The sequence below is a fragment of the Dermacentor silvarum genome, chromosome 8 (genome assembly GCF_013339745.2).
Source record: "Dermacentor silvarum isolate Dsil-2018 chromosome 8, BIME_Dsil_1.4, whole genome shotgun sequence".
NCBI classification, from domain to species: Eukaryota; Metazoa; Arthropoda; class Arachnida; order Ixodida; family Ixodidae; genus Dermacentor; species Dermacentor silvarum.
In genome coordinates, this window is record NC_051161.1 from 177,654,479 (window position 1) to 177,676,329 (window position 21,851).

Here is a 21,851-nt window from a genome sequence, read left to right on the forward strand (position 1 = left end):
GTCCGCGCGCCTCTACAGTCCGACTGTGCGGCGAGATCGCGACTGGTCTTTATTCTATGATCGCGCTGCGGACGTCGTGCCACCTCGGGACTCCGACAGCTCCGGCTACGCGCGGCTCGCGGGCGTCACGAGTCCGCGTGCCTCTGCAGTCCGACTGTGCGGCGACATCGCGACTGGTCTTTATTCTATGATCGCGCTGCGGACGTCGTGCCACCTCGGGACTCCGACAGCTCCGGCTACGCGCGGCTCGCGGGCGTCACGAGTCCGCGCGCCTCTGCAGTCCGACTGTGCGGCGAGATCGCGCCTGGTCTTTATTCTATGATCGCGCTGCGGACGTCGTGCCACCTCGGGACTCCGACAGCTCCGGCTACGCGCTGCTCGCGGGCGTCACGAGTCCGCGCGCCTCTGCAGTCCGACTGTGCGGCGACATCGCGCCTGGTCTTTATTCTATGATCGCACTGCGGACGTCGTGCCACCTCGGGACTCCGACAGCTCCGGCTACGCGCGGCTCGCGGGCGTCACGAGTCCGCGCGCCTCTGCAGTCCGACTGTGCGGCGAGATCGCGACTGGTCTTTATTCTATGATCGCGCTGCGGACGTCGTGCCACCTCGGGACTCCGACAGCTCCGGCTACGCGCTGCTCGCGGGCGTCACGAGTCCGCGCGCCTCTGCAGTCCGACTGTGCGGCGAGATGGCGCCTGGTCTTTATTCTATGATCGCGCTGCGGACGTCGTGCCACCTCGGGACTCCGACAGCTCCGGCTACGCGCTGCTCGCGGGCGTCACGAGTCCGCGCGCCTCTGCAGTCCGACTGTGCGGCGAGATCGCGCCTGGTCTTTATTCTTTGATCGCGCTGCGGACGTCGTGCCACCTCGGGACTCCGACAGCTCCGGCTACGCGCTGCTCGCGGGCGTCACGAGTCCACGCGCCTCTGCAGTCCGACTGTGCGGCGAGATGGCGCCTGGTCTTTATTCTATGATCGCGCTGCGGACGTCGTGCCACCTCGGGACTCCGACAGCTCCGGCTACGCGCTGCTCGCGGGCGTCACGAGTCCGCGCGCCTAGAGTAAAAGCTTAGGAGAGACCCATCAATGTCGCGCGCGAACGAAACAAAAAAAGGGGGGGGGGAAACGCGGCGGAAATTTCACCCTCTCTCAAATAGCAAAGCCGCCGATTTTCTGCGTTGCGCCGGAACATGCGTGTATGTGCCGATGTCTCAGCCACGCTACCGTAGTCACGCGTAGAAAATGGCAGTGAACCCTTCTTTCTCCTTTATGCTTCCTCTACATTCTAGTCACGTGTTGACCTTGCAGGCTGCGGTTACGGCGCAGAGGGAAGCAGCGGTGCTGTCTCAGGCCGGCCAACGAAACTGCCCACGCCGGCAAATGCCCGCTTCCCCATAACAGCAGAAAACGAAACTTCGGGGAGCTGGCGCCGGGCCGGCTGGAGCGGCAGCACCTGCATGGCGACGCGCGCGCACGGTGACAGTCGAAAGTGAGGGAGGGCGAGGGGAGCCACCGAAGCGGCGGAGGAGGAAGGGGTGGAGGAAGGGGAGTTGCCGAGGCGAAATCCGCTTCCCTGCCGCCCTCCTCCCTCACATTCCACGGTCTCCGCGTGCGCGGAGGCACGCCGAGGAGCGCTCCCTGAAGTTTCGTTGAAGCGAGCATTGGCCGGCGTTGGCATTTTCGTGGCCCTCGCTCGCAATGCGCACCGTGATATTTCACGACGCACTCAAGATTCTGGTTTCAGCCTCACTGGCTGTTCGTTCACACCACCTGCCCTTCTCCTCCACTTCGTCTCTCTTTCTTCCTCGAGCACTCCTTGGGGCGCCCGTTTGAGGGGAGCGTTCGCCGTCTCCGCTGACTTCCGTACTCCCAGGCAGACGCACTGTAACCGGTATTTCGTTTCCCGCAACTGCACTATAAGCGATACGTGTATACATGGAGTGCTATGGGAAAATTGATGGGAGACTGAAAAGACCGCACAATATCCGGTCCTGCACTATAAGCGGTTACCTTATAAGTGGTCTATACTGTATTTTGAATGTTTTTGGGGAACTTTACCCAACCTATATTGGAGAAATCTCAGCTGCTGTTGTAAGCATTCATTTTGTGTTGTGATCTTGAGAAGTTATCAAGGCTAGACATTTTTATTATAGTTGTGATATACATCTATTTATTGTAAGTGCAATAAATGTAGTCATTTTTGGAAATGTTGGAGTAAAGAAATCCTACTTTGGATGCCGCTTTGAGTCCTTGAAAAACCTGTGACATGTCCTGGAAAGTCCTGGAATAGCCTTGAATTTTTGCCTTGGAAACCTGTACGAACCCTGCATACAGTTCCCGCTACTGACTATGGTGATGTGGACTCCGGAGCTTTGTTTTTGTTGGGTGCTAGTGACATTTTTGCTATATTGTGTTGGAGATTAGCAATGCTCGGTGTGCCAGGATGTTGTCCGAAATAACTGGTGTGCAGCCAAATACCTGCAAATTAACCATCGTTTGATGCTGTTAAACAACTTATACAATTGCTGGGACTGGAGGGTGAGTCCAAATTATCTGATTTTCCATATTAACAAGGATTGAATAAATTATATTTTACTGTATGTGGGTAATGGCTTTGCTGGTGCTGAGTATGTAAGGAAGTCAAGCAGGTTTCTGCAGATTGGATGGAGTTGAATGTGTGGCCTTCTTGCGATCATTGACGGGCGGTTTTTTGAAGGAAGTCTCTTGGGTATCGTGTGGCCTTCCTGACAGGCCACAACGGAGCAGAGCATGCGAGATGACAACCACGCCCTTTCAGATTCAAACTCCAAGTGTTTTATTTACCACACGCCCCTTGCTCGTGCCCTCTGGTCAGCTGATATGTGGCGACCGCTGCACCTCCCCCCTCAAGTCACAAGTTCAAGTGGTCGGGTGGAACGACATGACAGCCGCTACGGGTCTTCACAACACTATCACCAGCATCATGTGAAGGAGCAGATGCTGCTGTTGGAGAAGGTGGCTCAGGTGTTGCTGCCACTTGTATTGGGCAGTGAGGTTGAAGTAATGGCATCCCTGCTGACATTAGCACGAAGGGAACTAGATATCTGCGATTTTGCTGCAGAACTGTTCCATGCTTTGTTTCGACTACAAATGACCTTAAACGCTGAGCACGGCTCAGAACTGTGGCATGATCTAGCTGAATCCACACCTGTTCGCCCACTTGCAGTGACGGCACATCGCTGGCGCAATGACGTCGGTCGAAGTCCTAAGCAGTTTTTACAAGCAACTTGCCTGAATGTCTGTGTCTGTTCACAGAAACTATCATCAGCAATGGCTCGAGCTTCATCATCTTTCAAGGCTGGCACGTTGGCGCCCCTCGACGCAACCGTGCTCGTGCCATTACTCCCGCGCTTGTCATCGTCTTCTTGCACAGCTGGCTCCGTTGCCGCTCGTCGTTCCAGTGTTGAATTTCACTTCTCTGCTGTCGTCGTAATGGGGAGGACATGTTTACGGGGCTATGAGCCATTGTTTAAGGGGGTATGAGCAATTCATTGTCTTACATGATGGACAGATTTAATTTTGAAGCGATTTCATTTTGAAGAATGACAAGCGGCAATGGCGGGAGGAGGCTGCTAACCACGGCGCCGAGCACACTCGAGACAGAGTTTGCTCATCATCAGTGGGATCTGCTCCGATGAACAGTGACACAATGCCTTGAAAGTTGTGGGGATTGAGGGTTGCGCCGGCATGATTGCGCGCGCTTCGCCTGCTCTGCCATCCCTCGCCATCGTTCCCCGCTGGCCTCCTTCTCCGCCTGTGCCGCCTAACCGGTTCCCGCGGTGGCGCTGCGCACGCGGCGGTTGGCGGTGAGGGCGGAGCGCTGACGTCACGACGCGGCCGGTTGTCGGTCGCTAGCGGCGAAGCGTGGACTTCTCTCCGGGACCAGCGCACGGTACGTTCATGCTTTTCTCTTGTCCGCCGACACCTTTGTGACTAGGACTGGAGCTCGCGCACGGTGCCTTTGCCCGTGCGGGGAGCGCGTACTTTGTGCTGATCCTTTCCCGACGCTAAGCCGACGAGCGGTGCCATTAGTGCTCGCGCGAGGTCGTACCCCGCCGAGCCGCACTTGCCGAAAGCCTAAGCCGAAGGATAGTGCCCGTGCTCTCGCGAGTTGACCCATTGGTTATCGCCAGAGCAAGTAGCATAGCCGCCGGGACTTTTCCTAGCGGCGTGTCCCAGCTTGAGCCTGTGCTCTCGCCGCGACGTGCTATAGGCGCCTGTTATTGTATTTTCGCCCTGGTGCGGGACCCCTTTGGCTCCCCGCCGCGCGGGCGTTTGTGCAGTGCTGGTGCCGACGGTTTCAGTAAACGGTTTCCGTCAACTCAGGGCTTTACTATGTTTTTGCGTGCGTCGCTCGGTAGCCCCTTGCGGCCTCTGAGCTCGCGCGCGAGTGGTGCTGGAGGCGACGGCTGACGCGGCCCTGTGGCTCGCTAAGCTCGAACCCGCGGTGGTTGGTCTCCTGTGAGACACCAAGAACCCACAAAGTGTTGCCGCCTTGAAAGCCTTGAAAGTGTTGAACATTACGCTAGTGGAGAAGACCTTGGGGAATTTAGAGTTTGCGTTACCTGTAAGGACTCTTTAATCAAGGGAAAGCTGCCTGTGAACACGTACCTATACATTCCATTTGTTGTGATGGCGATAAGCTTCGCTTATGATCCATCTTCACGGAGTGGAAGGGTCGACAATTTTTTTTTCTTGTCAGGTTCATCTCTGACTGCTACCTCATTCCTTACTGGCCAGTGTGGACGAAGCTCAGGGGTGGGACTCCTATGCCAATTGCGCCATTTTGATACAAACGCAAATCCCTGCATCAAACTGCTCCAAACACAGAAAATTGACCGAAATTGTGCCATGCTGCGCCAGAACGGTTTTGGCATGCATGCTTCGGCAGTGGCTGCCCAGAGTGGCTGCCCAGAGTGAGCGGATTAGTTCTCTGAAAAAGAGTGCAGCCGTTCACATTCCGCACATAGCGCCTTCCGCAGTTCCTCGCAATTTTCGTGCTTTTGACACCAGATTTCTCGGCTCTTCCGGCAAGTGGCTGGTGCGTGCTCGGCCAGCTGTTGTCGCTACTGTCGGAACGGCCAGCCGGCTGTATTTAGAGTGTACCAGAATACCGTTGAGTGGCCCGAGCGGTGCGGCGCTCCCTGGCTGAGGCGCAAAAGAACGAAAAGGCTGAGGGTGCTGCGAGGAAACTAGAAATTAGGAAGACGCGAGCTGCAGCGGGCGGGCGTCTCTATCTCTAGGGCCCGTATAACGTAATACTATTCCAATCTGTTTTTACCTCCTTATGGGCACGGCCTGAGCCATTATGATCTACAGTCAACGGCCGATTTTGTGGACTCCTTAGGCGCCGCGAAAACATCCGAAAATCGAGCAGTCCGAAAAAACGAATGCATGCCTTTTACTGTCCCAAAGGGCTAAAATCGCCACAGGCACGTCCAATATAGCCCTGAAGTCCTGCCAGTACACTTATTGGTGTATCGGTGCCCGTACTGTGATTGGAAATGCTGGTGCACGCGTGTATAATTAAGAAATACATACACTGTCCCGTGACAATTGCCCCTTCCCACTCATGGTATGCTTCACTGCGCAATGCCTCTCTATTGAGGCGAAGGTGACTCTCGGGAACCGGCATTGTGAAACGCGTCGTGCTTTCCGAGCTTTGAAGCCATTGGCGAGGATTACAAAGGCAGAGTCAGTGCCATTGGTGACAGTGACGAATTCTTTCAATAAAAAACATGGCACCGAACAGCAAGAAGCTTGGTAGCGAACATCAAAGCAGGTAGGCCTAGCGTTACCAAGGTAATGGCTGCGGCTGCCAGCGGATCCGCGCTCGGGAGTGCCTGTTCAAGGTGGCGAGATAATCAAAATGGCGGTGGTCGTGGCCTCGATAAGGTTAGGGCTGATTTAGCTGGCACATAGTGCCAGCGGTTGCTCTCTTCTACCGCCTCTTTAAAAAAGGGGGTTGAACAGGCGGACACTTCCTCTCTCAGAAACTTGTGTTTTGGAAAACATTACGTGTTCCGCGCACTCTTAAGGAAATTGTCTTCTGTGCTAAACCTCCAGTAGAGCGTTTCTGTTTTTATTGAAGTATTGGCAGGCACAGATGAACTGTTCCACATTAACAAGGAGGGGGTGGGGGTTTCGCGCAACTAGTTCTTACTCTATGAAACAGCGTATAGCTTCTGCGTGGCGGATTCCTTAAACCACTCCTGGGTGGTGAGGTGATATTCAAAGTGCTAAAACCACTCCTGGATGGTGAGGTGATATTCAAAGTGCTCAGAAGTCTTTATATAAGGGGTGATTCATTGGCACTCTTAATTTAATCTGCTGCATCATTGCCTGCAAGTCCAACATGTGGCGGTATCTGCTGAAACTTGAGAATGAAATGCCTATTGCTTCGCTCCTTAGCTAACACCCATGACTGTCGGCCGAACTTGCTGCCATACAATGCACGGGATAATTGTTGGAGCACCGCTGGCAAATCCGAAAGGATGATAGCATGCTGAGAACGCATCCTCAGTTTATGAAGCCTGCAGTAATGGCGGCTCTTTCCACATTTTCAATAAGACGAACTGATCCAGAGGGCCAGATCACGTAGATCTAATGAAGCGAATCTAATAAAGCTTGCTCTTAAGAGGAAGCTTTAGCTCGGGCCCAACTCCGATACCGTCTATTCAAATACATGTAAAACGCAGAAACGATTTTCTGAGATAACCACTGGGCCGATTTTACTTCAATTTGTTGCACATGAGAGAGAAAGGTAAATTCTAGTGACTGTCGGACGTGAAATGTCGATTTCTGGCCTGCATTATTTAACTAGAATTTTCAAGCATTGGTAAGTTTGAAAAAAATAGAAGCACAAAGTTTACAAATTCGTAGCTCTGCACCTATATAAAAGATATTGCAGACCTGTGAACGGCATCTATTAGAGCATTCAAAGCAGACAAAATTGATATGCCAATTTATTTCTTACGTGAATTTGTTACATTGTTAACAAGGATTTTGCACAAGTTCTACACACAAAATAGTAGTCTATTTTAAAGCCATGTAGAATATAGCAATTTTGTACACTTTAGATTTACTATTCGGTGCAGTTTACAAGATTGTGCTATCATGTTTCATTTCTGAGTTAGAGTTGTAAATTTGATAGTTTTGTTTTCTGAAGCTCTGCTATTTTGTCAATTTTATTAGACAGTTGACAACTTAAATTAAAAAATCGCAACCAACAGCCACTAGAGTTTCACTTTTCTTTGAACTGCAACAAACGTCATCAAATGTGGAGCAGTGGTTGCCGAGAAAAAGGAATTCTCGTTTCACATGTATTTAGATCGGAGCAACCAAGCTAAAGCTTCCTCTTAAGGCAGCGGCCACACCGCCAGCAACTTTCAACGTATTTCGCATTACCACCTGTTTGCCACCGCCTCCCACGGACCCACTCCCCATTCTACTACACTCTACCAACTCGTTCAAAAGAGATGATATTTAGAAGAGCAGCATCTGAAAGCACTGACAAAATATGGGCGCGAATGATGGCCCAGTAGCACAATTTACGTCGGAAAGTTAGGCATTCGAGAACTGCGTGCTGGCAATCATAATACTAGTTTACCAAAACTGCCCACGCCGGCAAACGCCCACTTCGCGATAACGGCAGAAAACGAAACTTCGGGGAGCTGGCGCCGGGCCGGCTGGAGCGGCTGCGGGCGCGCACAGTGACAGTCGAAAGTGAGGGAGCTACGAGGGAGGGTGAGGGGAGCCACCGAAGCGCCGGAGTTGCCGAGGCGAGATCCGCTTCCCTGCCGCCCTCCTCTTCACATTCCACGGTCTCCGCGTGCGCCCTTTGCCGTGTTGTGCCGGCGCCGCCCACTCCCAGAAGTTTCGTGTACTGCCGATATCGTGAAGCGAGCGTTGGCTGGCATTGGCAGTTTCGTGGCCCTCGCTCGCTATGCGCGCCGTGATATTTCACGACTCGCACTCAAGATTCTGGTTTCAGCCTCACTGGCTGTTTGTTCGCACCACGTGCCCTTCTCCTTCACTTCGCCTCTCTTTCTTCCTCGAGCACTCCTTGGGGCGCCCGTTTGAGGGGACCGTTCGCCATCTCCGCTGACTTCCGTACTCCCAGGCAGCTGCACTGTAACCGGTATTTCGTTTCCCGCAACTGCACTATAAGCGATACGTGTATACATGGAGTGCTATGGGAAAATTAACGGGAGTCTGAAAAGACCGCACTATATCCGATCCTGCACTATAACTGGTTACGTTATAAGTCTATACTGTATTACTTGTATAAGTCCATACTGTATTACTCCTTCTCTGCTCGAGCCAGCCCCGACGGTTGCGTCTTCCAAGAGCCAGCTGCTCTACGTTTATTAAACCTTCAGGACTACTTCTCGAGGCTCGTGACAAACTGGTGGAGGTGCTGGGTAAGCGTCTTCACGGATGTTGCAGACCCCTCCAAGGATCTGCGCTACGAATCCAGTGCCTGTCGACACTTCCGTGCATCGGGCCAGCCGCAGGATCAGGGGACTGTCTTCAGAAGTCGTCAACGCTACAGTTCCCACCACATCAACCGGTATGACCAGCGCTTCTCTTCAAACCACCCCAACCGGTACGGGAAGCACGATGTCGAACCGTTACACACTTGAGAGCCCACGGATCCCAAAGACGTTTCATGGCACAGTGTTCGAAGATGTCGAAGACTGGATGGTCGAATACGAGCGCGTGGCCTCCGTGAACGAATGGAACGACACGGAAAAACTCCGACACGTCTACTTCTACCTGGAGGATGGTGCGCGTACGTGGTTTCAGAACCGCGAGGGGCAACTGACGTCGTGGCGCGAGTTTTGTCGTCAGCTTTTGGAGACATTCACCAGTCCTGATCGCCACGAACGAGCGGAACGTGCGATTCAGGCCCGTGTCCAGTTGCCAAACGAAACTGTGACCACTTACGTCGAAGACATGACGCGTCTCTTCCGACGGGCGAATCCGAGAATGACGGAGGAGAAGTTACGTCATCTGATGCGCGGGGTCAAGGAGCAACTCTTCGCTGGCCTCGTGCAGAGCCCTCCGAAGACGGTCGCGGAGTTCTTGTCCGAGGCCGTGACTATGGAAAAGATGCTTCTGCATCGCTCCAATTGTATGAGCGGCAAGCGAACAGCATGTCTGCTGCTGACATTTTCACGGCCATAGGAAGCAACAGTGACTGTCTGCGAGAACTCATCCGCTCTGTCGTGCGTGAAGAGTTGCAAAAGGCCGCCGTAACACCGCACCCTACGGTAAGCTCCATAGCGAGCATTATCAAGGACGAAGTGCACCAGGCGCTCCGTGATACCTTGCCTCCTGCTAACGCTGCGGCAGTACCTCCTGAATATCCGCGTGCGACCTACGCGGAAGCCCTGAAGCGCCCTGCTCCCTCTCCGCCGCTGTTCGTTCGTGCTCCTCCTACGGTGTCAATTCAGTCGGCGCAGCCGATGTCGTACTACGACGCTGGGTATACACCGCCGCTGGTTGTTCATGCCGCTCCATTTGCCCACCATTTGGAGCAAGCGGTTCACTACGTCGACGACAGACGCCCGCCCTAGGGATGGTCGATTAAATATTTTAATCGATTAACGATTAATCGTTCGTCGGTTTAGCCTATAATCGATTAATCGCTTTCGATGCGGGGCTTTTCGTCGATTAATCGATTAATCGACTTTTTTTTCGGGTGCTTTAAAAAGGCTGAAACACAGTTATCTACTCACGTAAGTACCCATTATAACGTTTGAAAGGTGGAACCAGGATAAGAAATACAAGGGTATAACCTTTGATGAAGAATAATGTTTTTTAACTTCTTAAAGGCCAACTATAATTGCCACTAGGGACTAGTGAACGAATAAACAATGTACGGGGTGTTCATATTTAAGTTTTACGGAATTTTTCAAAATTGCCTGTGGCAGGTAGCATAATTCTTATCGTTGAGCTGGGTTATTCGAAGAGGCGGACATTAGTAGCACGAAAAATCTAAATACATATTTGACTAATTAACAAACATTGAGTAATGAGCTTCTTAGTTAATTACTTTACGAGACATATTACAATTTATGAATTGTAGCCGATGAGTTTGGAAGACCCACTTGAAAGGAATTTACAGGATGACACCAGTTTCGAGATATTTCTCAAAGTGTGGGACGAAATACATGGGCGTTCCAGTTACTTTAGTTCTTCAATGCATTTTGGTAGAAATGTAAGTGGAACAACAGCGTTTCTTTACGGCGAGTTTGATGGTGCATATCTTCAAACTGGTGTCATTCTGGAAATTCAGTAAGTTCTTGATGAGGGCTAGTTGGTTCATAATTTGGAACTGAGATTTGAACAGCGCGAACAAGGACACGAAGAAAGAAATACCCCAAACAAGCGCTTGTTTGTGGTATTTTTTTCTTCGTGTCCTTGTTTTCTTCGCGCTGTTCAAACCTGTTCCAAAATCTGGAAATTCATTCCAAGTGAATACGCCTGACAAGTGGATACGCCTGTTTTCTAATGTACCAGCAGGTGTTCCTCAAGGCTCAGTCCTCGGTCCACTTCTCTTTTACAGCGAAAGCTGCATATGGCTAGGCGAAACGAAAAACCGTTCGTCCCATGTTTCGATAAACGTCTCCATTGGCTGCGCCGTCAGTTACGTCGTTCTCTACGTCGCACCCAAGCGTGCGCGCCATTGGCAGCTAGCGCCGTTAGTGACATTGTTAGCGAACGCGTTCCCGCCATTGCCAAGTTGACGCTGCTGTGCCCGAAACGCCTCCTCCTCGGCTCGCCGTTGTCGCATGCGTTCGATATCTCGAGTTAGCTCGGCGTAGTGGATAGCAGCATCCGCCCGCCATTGGCGCTTGCGTTCCACTTCGTGATTTGAACGTGGACGTTTTGTCGCAGCCGAAGCCAAAGTGCCGCCCGAGAAACTCCCGCCGAAAGCGGGCGTTGCCCCGGCGAACGCGTTCCCGCCATTTCCACGTTGACGCTGCTCTGCCCGCAACGCCGCTTCCTCGGCTCGCCGTTGTCGCATGCGTTCGATATCTCGAGTTAGCTCGGTGTCGTGGTTATTAGCAGCATCCGCCCGCCATTGGCGCTTGCGTTCCACTAGAAACACAAACATGTAGCCAATATTTGAGAAACGCTTCAATACAGCGTCGGGATTAACCACTGCTAAACACCGGGGCCGCACGTTTCAGCTTCGCTGGTTAACCATCTGTACGGAGTGCTTGGGCGCTGTTTTTTTAATCTATATTAACGATCTTCCGAACTGCGTTTTTTGTTCTTCCATAAAGCTATTCGCAGATGACTGTGTTGTCTACCGTAATCTTCCTAATCCTTCCGATTCCCAAGAACTGCAGGACGACCTTAACCGCGTAACTGAGTGGTGTTCTAATTGGTGCATGCAACTAAATTTAAATAAATGCAAGGCCATGCGAATATCTCGTAACACTGTCATGCACACGTACTTTATTAATGGTGCACCTGTTACGTCAGTTACTTCTTACAAGTATCTCGGCCTTCACATATCAAATAACCTTTCTTAGCATTCGCATATTGACTATGTTGCTAATAACGCTAACCGTATGGTTGATTATTCGCGCCGTAATTTTAGCTCTGCCCCTTCGTCCCTGAAGCTAACTCTTTAGAAAACTTTAGTTCGCTCCAAATTGGAGTATGCTTGAGCCATTTGGGATCCCACTCAGTCTTCATTAGTTTCTACTCTAGAAAGTATTCAAAAGCGCGGTGCACGCTTTGTCTTATCTAATTATTCTCGCTATGCAAGTATTTTATCAATGAAACGAACTCTTAACTTACCAGATCTTTCGTCGCGCCGCAAATGTTCCCGTCCTTTCCATTTTTCACAAAATTTTTCATTTGAACCCCCTTTTAAAAAAAACCCGGCCGTCTTGCCCCTCCATCTTACATTTCGTCTCGCACTGACCACAGCCCTAAAGTCGGGGTACCATCATTGTTCCGCACAAACCGGTACAGTGACTCATACATCCCTAGGACAAGCACGGACTGGAATCGCCTTACCGCATCAGCCGCACTCATCACCGACTCTACCAACTTCAAGACCGCTATTCGAATGCATTTTGTTAATATTTTTGGTTTGTATTCTTGCTGCATTATTTTTTGTTTTTGACTCCACTCCTTTCTGTAACGCCTTCGGGCCTGGAAAGTACGTGCAATAAACAAATAAATAACTTCACCGGCTGCAATTGGTAAATTGCAATATGCGTCGTAAATTAATTAACTACGAAGTTAATTAGTAATTTTTATTAATTAGTTGAATATGTGTTTCGATTTCTCGTACTAATGTCCGCCTCATCAATGATAAGAATTATGCTACAAGCCACAGGCGATTTCTAAAAATTCCGTAAAACTTAAAAATGAACACTCTGTATGTTGAAAATGGCACTTACTGAGGAGGGTGGGCGTGGAGGAAGAAGAAATTAGAACAGAGCATCGCAGCACGACTGACATCAAGAAGTAACGGCGCAACACGTGATCGCCACATCAGAGCGGCGCGGTCGGTTTAATGCTGCCGGGTGCAGGGCAGCAGCGCAGCTGAACGGGTGCGCACCGATTTGAAACTACTGCGAACCAAACATTATCGGCCAATACGTTGTCTCTCAGGGTCACGTGCTGACCCTATACTGCGAGGTAAACAGCGAAGGAAATGGCTTGTCGATGAGTTCGCTTTCCAAGACTTGCTGCCTCACGTAATGCTCTCTCCTAGTTTATTTCTTCCTCCACGGGGGCGGCCTCTCTCCGGCCCCAGGTAGCCTGTGTGACGTGTGCGTAAAGCGGGGAAACGCTTGGAAATCTCGGCAGGACTCGGGGAAAACAGTTGACAGTCGCTCTCGGTCTTCGCAGCCGCGCTGTCGTTGCTCGTGCTCCGCATTCTATAGTACGCTTTCAAAATTTTCACGCCACTTTAGTCACTGTCTGGAAAACGATTAATCGAAGTGGTTTAATCGATTAAACTGATTAAATTAAAGGTAGACATCGATGACGATTAATCGTTTTGCAGCGTACTTTTCGTCAATTAATCGATTAATCATTCATCGATATTACCATCCCTAGCCCGCCCCCTTGGAAGTCGGATGTTTGGCGCACACCCGATCATCGGCCTCTGTGCTTCCACTGCGGTGAAGCTGACCACCTGTACCGCCAGTGCCCATACCGGCGCCTTGGGATTCGCGACTTTTCTGCATACTCGCCGCCACCCCGATACGGCCAGCGACCCCGGGACATTGAGCACTACCTCTCTCAGCAGAGCTTGCCACCACCTGCCAGGCGGCAGTCGCGATCGCCGTCTCCCAGACGATTTTCACCTCCGCCCCAGCGCTATTCTCCCGAGCGGTCGACCAGTCCCCACCGAGAAAACTAACTGAGGCGATCTTTGGGGGCGAGGTCGCTGACGGTCGAAGCGCTGAAGACCTCCGACGGACGCAGTTACGGAAACATACCGATCCGCCATCATCTGCAGCTGAACGAGACGACCGGCTTTCGCTCGATATACCAGTGACTATTGACGGTTATGCCGTGAGTGCTTTAGTGGACACCGGCGCAGACTACACGATACTAAGCAGGAAAATAGCAACGCAGCTGAAGAAAGTGATCACGCCCTGGCATAACTTGCAGATTCGCACGGCTGGCGGCCACGTCGTTACTCCGCTGGGCGCCTGCACGACTAGAGTTGAGATTCAAGGATCTAGATTCGTTGCGAGCTGCCTTGTCTTACGCGAATGCTCCCGTGACGTTATTCTTGGGGTTGACTTCCTGCAGGAGTATGGCGCGATTATCGATCTGCAAGAGCGTCGTATCACTTTCTCTGCCGCACGAGCAATCAACGTGCAAGACGGCCAACGGCGCGACGACGTCCTTCGTGTTTCGGCAGACAGTGTAACGCTTCCTCCACGAGCCAGTGTCCTCGTCGACGTTACATGCTGTGGCTTACGCGATGGCGAAGTGGTGGCCGAAAGTAACTTGGAACACCTACTGAAGCAAGGTGTTTGTGTGCCTCGAAGTGTTATACAGATTCGTGCTGGTCATTCGCAATTGCTTGTTACCAACTTTAGCTACGAGCACTGACACCTGTTCCGCGGCACTTCGTTAGCGTTTGCTGACGCAGTAGCAAACGTTAACAACTGCTTCACGTCAGAAGTAGTGGAGACAGCAGACACGTCTCTGGGCCATCTCGACATCAATTCTGAACTATCCACCGATAGCCAGACAGCACTGCGCAAGCTCTTGCTTGAATTCAGGACCTGCTTCGCACATTCTTCCAAGGTACGCGAGACTTCCATCACTAAACACAGGATCATCACGTGCGAAGACGCACTCCCGATACACCAGCAGCCTTACCGCGTGTCGGCAAAAGAACGCGTAGCCATAAGTACGCAAGTCCGGGAGATGCTTGACGATGGCGTCATCGAACCTTCTAACAGCCCGTGGTCGTCTCCGGTTGTTCTTGTCAAAAAGAACGACGGAACGCTACGCTTCTGTGTCGACTACCGCAAGCTCAACAACGTGACTAAAAAGGACGTGTACCCGCTGCCGCGTATCGACGACTCATTAGATAGACTACGGCGTGCCCACTATTTTTCTTCTATCGATTTAAAAAGTGGGTACTGGCAAATCGAGGTAGACGAACGCGACCGCGAGAAAACAGCCTTTGTGACTCCAGATGGGCTCTATGAATTTTGAGTGCTTCCTTTTGGCTTGTGTTCTGCCCCTGCTACTTTCCAGCGAATGATGGACACTGTCCTTACTGGGCTGAAGTGGCAGGCCTGTCTTGTGTACCTGGATGATGTGGTCGCCTTCTCTGAAACGTTCGAGCAGCATCTTCACCACCTACGGAGTGTGCTAGAAGCCATCCGATCGGCAGACCTCACACTTAAGCCCGAAAAGTGCCACTTTGGTTATGAAGAGCTCACGTTCCTCGGGCATGTAGTAAGCGCCAAAGGGGTCCGACCCGATCCCGACAAGCTTGCCGCTGTGGCCGCGTTTCCAGCTCCTGCCGATAAGAAGGCCGTCCGGCGCTTCCTCGGTTTGTGCGCCTACTATCGCCGGTTTATTAAAGGCTTTTCGAAGATAGCGGAACCCCTGACACGCCTTACGAGGGACGATACGCCATTTGTGTGGCATAATGAGCAACAGGCGGCTTTTGCTGAATTACGACAGCGCCTGCAGTCAGCACCCGTTCTTGCACATTTTGACGATGATGCTGATACTGAGGTGCATACCGACGCCAACAGCATTGGCCTTGGCGCAGTGCTCATCCAGCTTCAACATGGAGTGGGAAGAGTTATAGCGTATGCCAGCCGCTCCCTGTCCCGTGCCGAGGCGAATTATTCGACTACGGAGAAAGAGTGCCTCGCGGTCGTGTGGGCGATCATCAAGTTTCACCCCTATCTCTGTGGTCGTCCCTTCAAAGTAGTGACGGACCACCATGCCCTCTGTTGGTTTGCAAGCATGCGCGACTCTTCAGGACGACTGGCACGGTGGAGCTTGCGGCTACAGGAATTTGACATCACCATCGTTTATAAGTCTGGCCGTAAGCATGAAGACGCTGACACGTTGTCCCGCGCACCCTTTGATCCTGCCAGTCAGGAAACAGAGGATGATGACGGCTTCCTGGGCGCCATTAGTTCGTCGGACTTGAGCAGACGGCAGCGTGACGACGCTGAGATTAGACCGATCATCGATCATTTAGAGGGCCGCGACACAACCATACCACGCCATCTGTCCCGCTCGCTGACGTCCTTCTGTCTGCGAGACAATGTGCTTTATAAGAAGAATGCTCGTTTGACCAGCCGTGCTTACCTCCTGGTGGTTCCAAGGGACATGCGCGACGACATCCTCTTCGCTTGCCATGACGAACCGACATCTGGTCATTTAGGCTTTTCACGAACACTCGCTAGAGTAAGTGAAATGTACTATTGGCCCGGGCTTTCGGCAAGCGTCAAACAGTACGTTAAAGGCTTCCGTGAATGCCAGCGCCGCAAGACACCATCCGTTAAACCGGCTGGCTTACTTCAGCCAATTGAAGCACCTCACACGCCTTTCGACCAAGTCGGCATGGACATTCTCGGACCGTTTCCTCTGTCTGCCGACGGTAACAAATGTGTGATCGTCGCGACTGATTATTTAACACGCTATGCTGAGACGCAGGCGATCCCACGAGCCACGGACTCAGAGGTAGCGCAGTTCTTCATGCGCCACATCGTCTTGCGTCACGGTGCTCCCTCCACTGTAATAACAGACAGAGGGACAGCATTCACAGCGCAGCTTATGGACGAAGTTTTTGAATTGAGCAACACCAGGCATCGCAAGCGTACCATCCGCTGACCAACGGACTTACCGAGCGACTGAATAAGACTGTCACAGACATGCTCGCAATGTACATCGACGTTCAACACAAAACATGGGATCGGATCTTGCCTTACGTGACCTTCGCGTATAACACCGCCGTGCAAGAGACGACGCGCTTCACGCCCTTTCGCCTTCTCTATGGTCACGAAGTCCAGACGATGCTGGACGCCATGCTGCCGTGTCAAGACGCTGACCTATTGACAACTGACGCCGAGGAATTTGCAGAGCGTGCTGAGGAAGCCCGGCAGCTCGCGCGGCTGCATATCGGCCAGCAACAGCAGGCAGACGCACGACGCTACAACATCCTCCACAGGGACGTGTCCTACAACCCCGGGGACCAAGTTTGGGTGTGGACCCCCGTTCGCCGTCCTGGCCTCTGTGAAAAGCTTCTGAGCCGGTATTTTGGTCCGTATAAAGTGCTCCGCCGCGTCAGTGACGTAAACTACGAAGTTGTTCCGGACACAACATCGCAGACACGGAGTAGGACACAAAGACAACCGACCTCATAGTTCATGTTGTGCGCATGAAGCCGTACATTGCGCGTCCGTAATTTTTTTGTGTTTTCATTTTTTTTTCTCTCATTCCCTTCTTTGTTTCTACTTTTCATTTATCTTTGGGAGCTTGCTTCTTCGTTCATTGACTGTGCCGGTGTGACGGCTACATTTTTTTTTGTGTACTTTCGCTTTGCCTGTCTTCCTCTTCTTTGTCTTCTACGCTTATTTTTTTTTTAGCATCGAGGCGATGCTTTTGTTCAGAAGGGGGGATATTGCCACCTGTAGGTAGTGGGTCGAGGGCAAGAGTGGGTCGAGCCCAAGAGAAGAAAGAAGACCGTGCGCTCCTTCTCTGGCACTTTCCAGGGTCTCTGGCACTTTCCAAGAGAGGAGGCTCCTAAAGAAAGGATGTTTAGAATACAAAAGCTTAAACCAAGCTGTGTAAATTTTGATTCTAGAATATTTTTCTTCTTTTTTTTTTGAAGAAAAATATTCTAGAATCAAAATTTACACAGCTTGGTTTAAGCTTTTCTATTCTAAACATCCTTTCTTTAGGAGCCTCCTCTCTTGGAAAGTGCCACAGGGATATTTGCTCAGCCGTGGAGAAATTTATAAATGCATCAAATAGATTTTCTTGAATTCTTAAATATTTTATTTTTGTTCGTTTTCTCCATTTAGCTTTACCGATTTTAGTATTAAAGAAGATTGCCTAATCCCATCCAAATCTTGGCCAATCCCCCGCAGTGGGTATGCGCCATCAGATAAGGCATACCATACCATACCTTCTCTGCTCGAGCCAGCCCAGACGGTCGCGTCTTCCAAGAGCCAGCTGCTCTACGTTTATTAAACCTTCAGGACTACTTCTCGAGGCTCGTGACAATATCCTTCACTTTGACGACACTTAGTCGGTTGGACATCACACACTAAAGGGAAAACAATAGAAAGGTCTTGCTGCAGTAGCCCTGCATGTATGTTATGCAAAACATAGGAAAAGAAAAGATGCTGTGTTGCAGTGGTTCTTTTCTAAGAAAGGGTCACTGCGAACAGTTCACCACCACTTCATCTTGATTAGGTGGTAACATGAGTTGGCTGACATTTTTGTCAATGCTTTTACAGTGCTTATTGCACTCCTGAGCTTATCACTTGATGACAAATGTGCTAAAGGACAACTGGCGTAGGGCCTACAAGTTAATGGGCATTTGGTGCTTCATAGTTGTGCACAGGTTGGTGAACCAGACAGATAATGTGAATTGCTCAATTTTCCCAAATAAGAAGGGTCAAATGAACAAGCTTTTTCTATAATGGCATATACACAATTGCAATGTTTCATGTTAAAGCAAAAAACTTGCTAATAAATGCATCTGCATATCATTATTCAATAATATTCAAAGCATTTGTATTTGATTCATATTTCCAAGCTTTGATATTTGCATACCCCTAGTTTTCAGTATACAGAAAATTTTAGTGAAATATTTGAGTGTGAAGGCAGTCCTGCTTGATCATTCACTGAGACACTTGTGTGGTTGCCTTTTAACGTGCAGACATCTGGGCCATTGGGTGCATCTTTGCTGAGTTGTTGACCTCGGAGCCCATCTTCCACTGCCGGCAGGAGGACATCAAGACCAGCAATCCTTACCACCATGACCAGCTTGACCGCATCTTCAATGTCATGGGATTTCCCCATGGTTGGTGTGCTTATCACTTGCCTCAGACTTGTGGTCACCAGGTATACATGTCTGTTGCAACTTCATTCGTTCACTTTAAAATTTTTCAGATGGGAGGTATTCTGCAGAGCATGCAATTCAATTCCACATTTGGGTGGCTGTGTAGTCTAGAGTAAATCAGAATTACATGTCGTCTACAATGAGATGAGATAAAAAAGAAACCTTGATTTCGGGGCAGTGCAACTGTGGTGTTGTCATTGTTAGGGCTAAACTGTTGTCTCTAAAGTGCTCTTGGCAACAACACACAGTAGCGCTAACGCAAAAGAGCATTTATTGCGCCTTTTATTCAACAATGCCAGCTAGCCAAACTACACATGAAGAAAGGAATATGCTGCAAAATTGAGGAGGTTCGACTTGCCACACAGAGACCAAGCGAATGATACCAGACACTTGTGCATCCGTCGTATGTGGGGGCAGTCTCACGAACGGTTCGAACAATTGTGTTCACCCACGCTGCTCTGAAGCCTTGTGGAGAGAAGCTTTCAATGAGTTAATTCTGCGGAGCCCACAAACAAGTGTGCAGCGGCACGTGTGTACCACTGTCACTTAGTCGAAAAGGAGGAAGCAAGCTTCCGTTGCACCCGAGTATCCGCACCAGCAGGTGGCGCTAGCATTGGAACACTCGTGCCATCTCTTGTCATACTGAGTAGCTACGACACAGACTCCCTCCATCATGTGTGCTGTGTGGGCAAGCTGGATGCTAGGAGACACAAGCCACACTCGATAAACATCAGGGTAGTATGTGGTTGCGGGCTGCAAGTTGTTGCGGAATACTCGACGCTAATATGTTCGTACAGGTGGCTCATCAATGATTGATGGCTGATGAAGTGATTCCAACACAATCTATGTGCCTACTGGCGTGTAATTGGCCCGATCTTTGCACTTTACGAAATATGTGCTGCTTTTGTTGCCGTTCTCTCTGTCCATGTCGTGTTATTATTCTATCGGTTCTGTCGACCTGGACGAACCTTGTACTGACAGAGGCGGCCCAGGCTGATGCAGCGTTGTTCTGCGAACTGTGGCATTCGGGTGCTGTGTGTGCGATCTCTGCACCGAGCCGACGTCGGGGAGTGCTCGTGGTGACAAAGTGCCTTACCGCGTCAGCTGGGGCAGCCCGTCTGCGGTGCGCTCAGCCCTCCGTTTGCTCCGAAAACGAAGTCGAGCACAAGGGGCTCTGTGGCGCACGGGACATGTGGCACTGTGCGGGTCTCTACACCGAATACATGGAATATTTTGTTTACATTTCTTTTACTATGTTCAAAAAAAAAAGTTTCAGAGCCCTTGAAAAGCTACATACTGCAAGAGGAATCGGCCACATTTGAAAGTCGTATATCCTCAAGTGACGAGTCATGCCAGTGCCGAGTACGAGACCGGAGAGGAGTGAAAACACGCATTTTTGTGAAGTCATCTCCGCCTGGTGTGCGCAAAGCTTGTACAATCCTCGGATCTGTTTACGCCGTGTGGGTGTGCACTGTACCGACAGTCACTGACAGTGAGTTCAGTCGCCACGGTCCTGTGCATGCTCTATCTGTGGTTGAATGAAATGCAATACTGCAGGGCGAAAGCGATCACGACATGGTGAGTCTTGAGCTGGCGCAAACTTTCGCGAATTAACGATGCAGTGATGTGTTCCTTCAGAGCATAGGTAGATAATGTGCCTCGAGGCATTGCACCCGCTATGCCTAATCTCACTGATAACGCCATGGCTGTTGGTAAAGTGCGCAGTGAGCAGTTATAGCATTTGCACATCTGAGAGGTTGGTTGCATAATGCGTTGTCCATCCTTCGGGTAAAAAAAATGCAAGAAAAAATTGCACTAACCGGGAAAACATACGATCTGAAGTCCCTAAAATATTCTGTAGGCTCAACTGTAGTTGACAACTGCGTAATGCGTGAAACGGGTCTGCATGCTTCTACAGTAAAAGCTCGTTAATTCGAATTTCACGGGGACACTTAACGAGTTCGAATTAACCGAAATTCGAACTAACGAAAGTGATTAAAGAAAGCCACATCTGATGACAAAAACAAGGTAGAGCACCTCTAGGTACATTTATTTGCAAAAAAAGTCCGTAATGGTTTTCTGCTTTTTGCCTCTGAAAGCGATTGCTGCTGCTTTATCTTCCAGAGCTCGAATGAGCCGGAAAGCATCATCTTCGCCTTCTTCGAAACTGAAGAAAAGCCGGGCGTGATTTAGTCCGTCCATCACCTGTGCCAACGAAGGTCGTACCGGTGTTTCACCAACATCATCATCATCTTCTTCATCATTCGCGTCGTCATCGTCCACGGCTGGGTTTTCGTCTTTGCCGACGACTTGGGCGATGATTTCATCATCGGTCACGGCACCGCACACCGCCGCGCAGCTGTCGACATTCACGTAGTCGCCGAAGTCCACATCGCCGAGCACCTCCCGTACATGAACCGGAGCGCGGACGTCCTCTTCAACTTCATTTGCGTCTGCGTTAAGGGCTCCGAAACCACAGTGCCGGAAACAATTCGCAATTGTTTCTGTGGTTACTTGATTCCAGGCACGCACAAGCATGTGCAGGGCTGTGAGCAGAGTGACGGTGTAGCTCTTCTCATTATCGGAGCACAGGAGCAACTTCTCGAGAACGTGGCGTCTATAAAAGCTTTTCAAAACTTTTATAACGCCCTGATCCATAGGCTGAAGAGCCGCAGTGGTGTTAGCCGGAAGAAAAACCAGCTCAATGGCTCTCAACTCGACTTCCACCTTGTCCGCCGAGCAGTTGTCGACGAGGAGGAGAATCTGCCTCTTGCCGAGCTCAAATTTTCGGTCGAGTTTCCTCAGCCACTGCTTGAAAAGCTCGCCCGTCATCCAGGCCTTCTTATTTGCTGCATAGTCGGCCGGCAGCGTGCGAATGTTCTTAAAACATCGAGGCTTTTGCGACTTCCCTATCACAAATAGGGGGAGCTTCTCAGTTCCAGTCATATTGGCCCCGAGCAACACCGTCACCCGCTCTTTGCAACGTTTGCCGCCTGCACACACGTCCCCCTTGTAGGTGATCGTTTTGTCCGGCAAGAGTTTAAAAAACAAGGCGGTCTCGTCGGCATTAAAAATATCGGATAGTGCGTACCTGTTGAGGTGGTCTAGTAGCGCACCATTCCACCACACGGTGCAGGTTTCCGCGTCTACGGCTTTGGCTTCGCCGCACACACTGCGGAAAACGTGGTCGTGTCTGTCCCTGAAGC

The 21,851-nt window shown here is 50.7% G+C and overlaps 1 protein-coding gene and 1 long non-coding RNA gene across 4 annotated transcripts in view; one reads left to right on the top strand and one right to left on the bottom strand.

The window, feature by feature from the left end:
- LOC125947643 (uncharacterized) overlaps positions 1-1,951 on the bottom strand; it is a 221,550-nt gene extending 219,599 nt beyond the window's left edge. Inside the window, exon 1 of the long non-coding RNA XR_007468467.1 lies at positions 1,722-1,951. This is a non-coding gene — a long non-coding RNA (uncharacterized LOC125947643). The remainder of the gene's footprint in view (positions 1-1,721) is intronic.
- LOC119461880 (cyclin-dependent kinase 8) overlaps positions 1-21,851 on the top strand; it is a 260,725-nt gene that overhangs the window by 98,813 nt on the left and 140,061 nt on the right. For all 3 annotated transcript variants that reach the window (XM_049672776.1, XM_037723249.2, XM_037723250.2), the window contains exon 8: positions 18,463-18,606. In XM_049672776.1, coding sequence (XP_049528733.1) covers positions 18,463-18,606 — 144 coding nt within the window. The remainder of the gene's footprint in view (positions 1-18,462; positions 18,607-21,851) is intronic.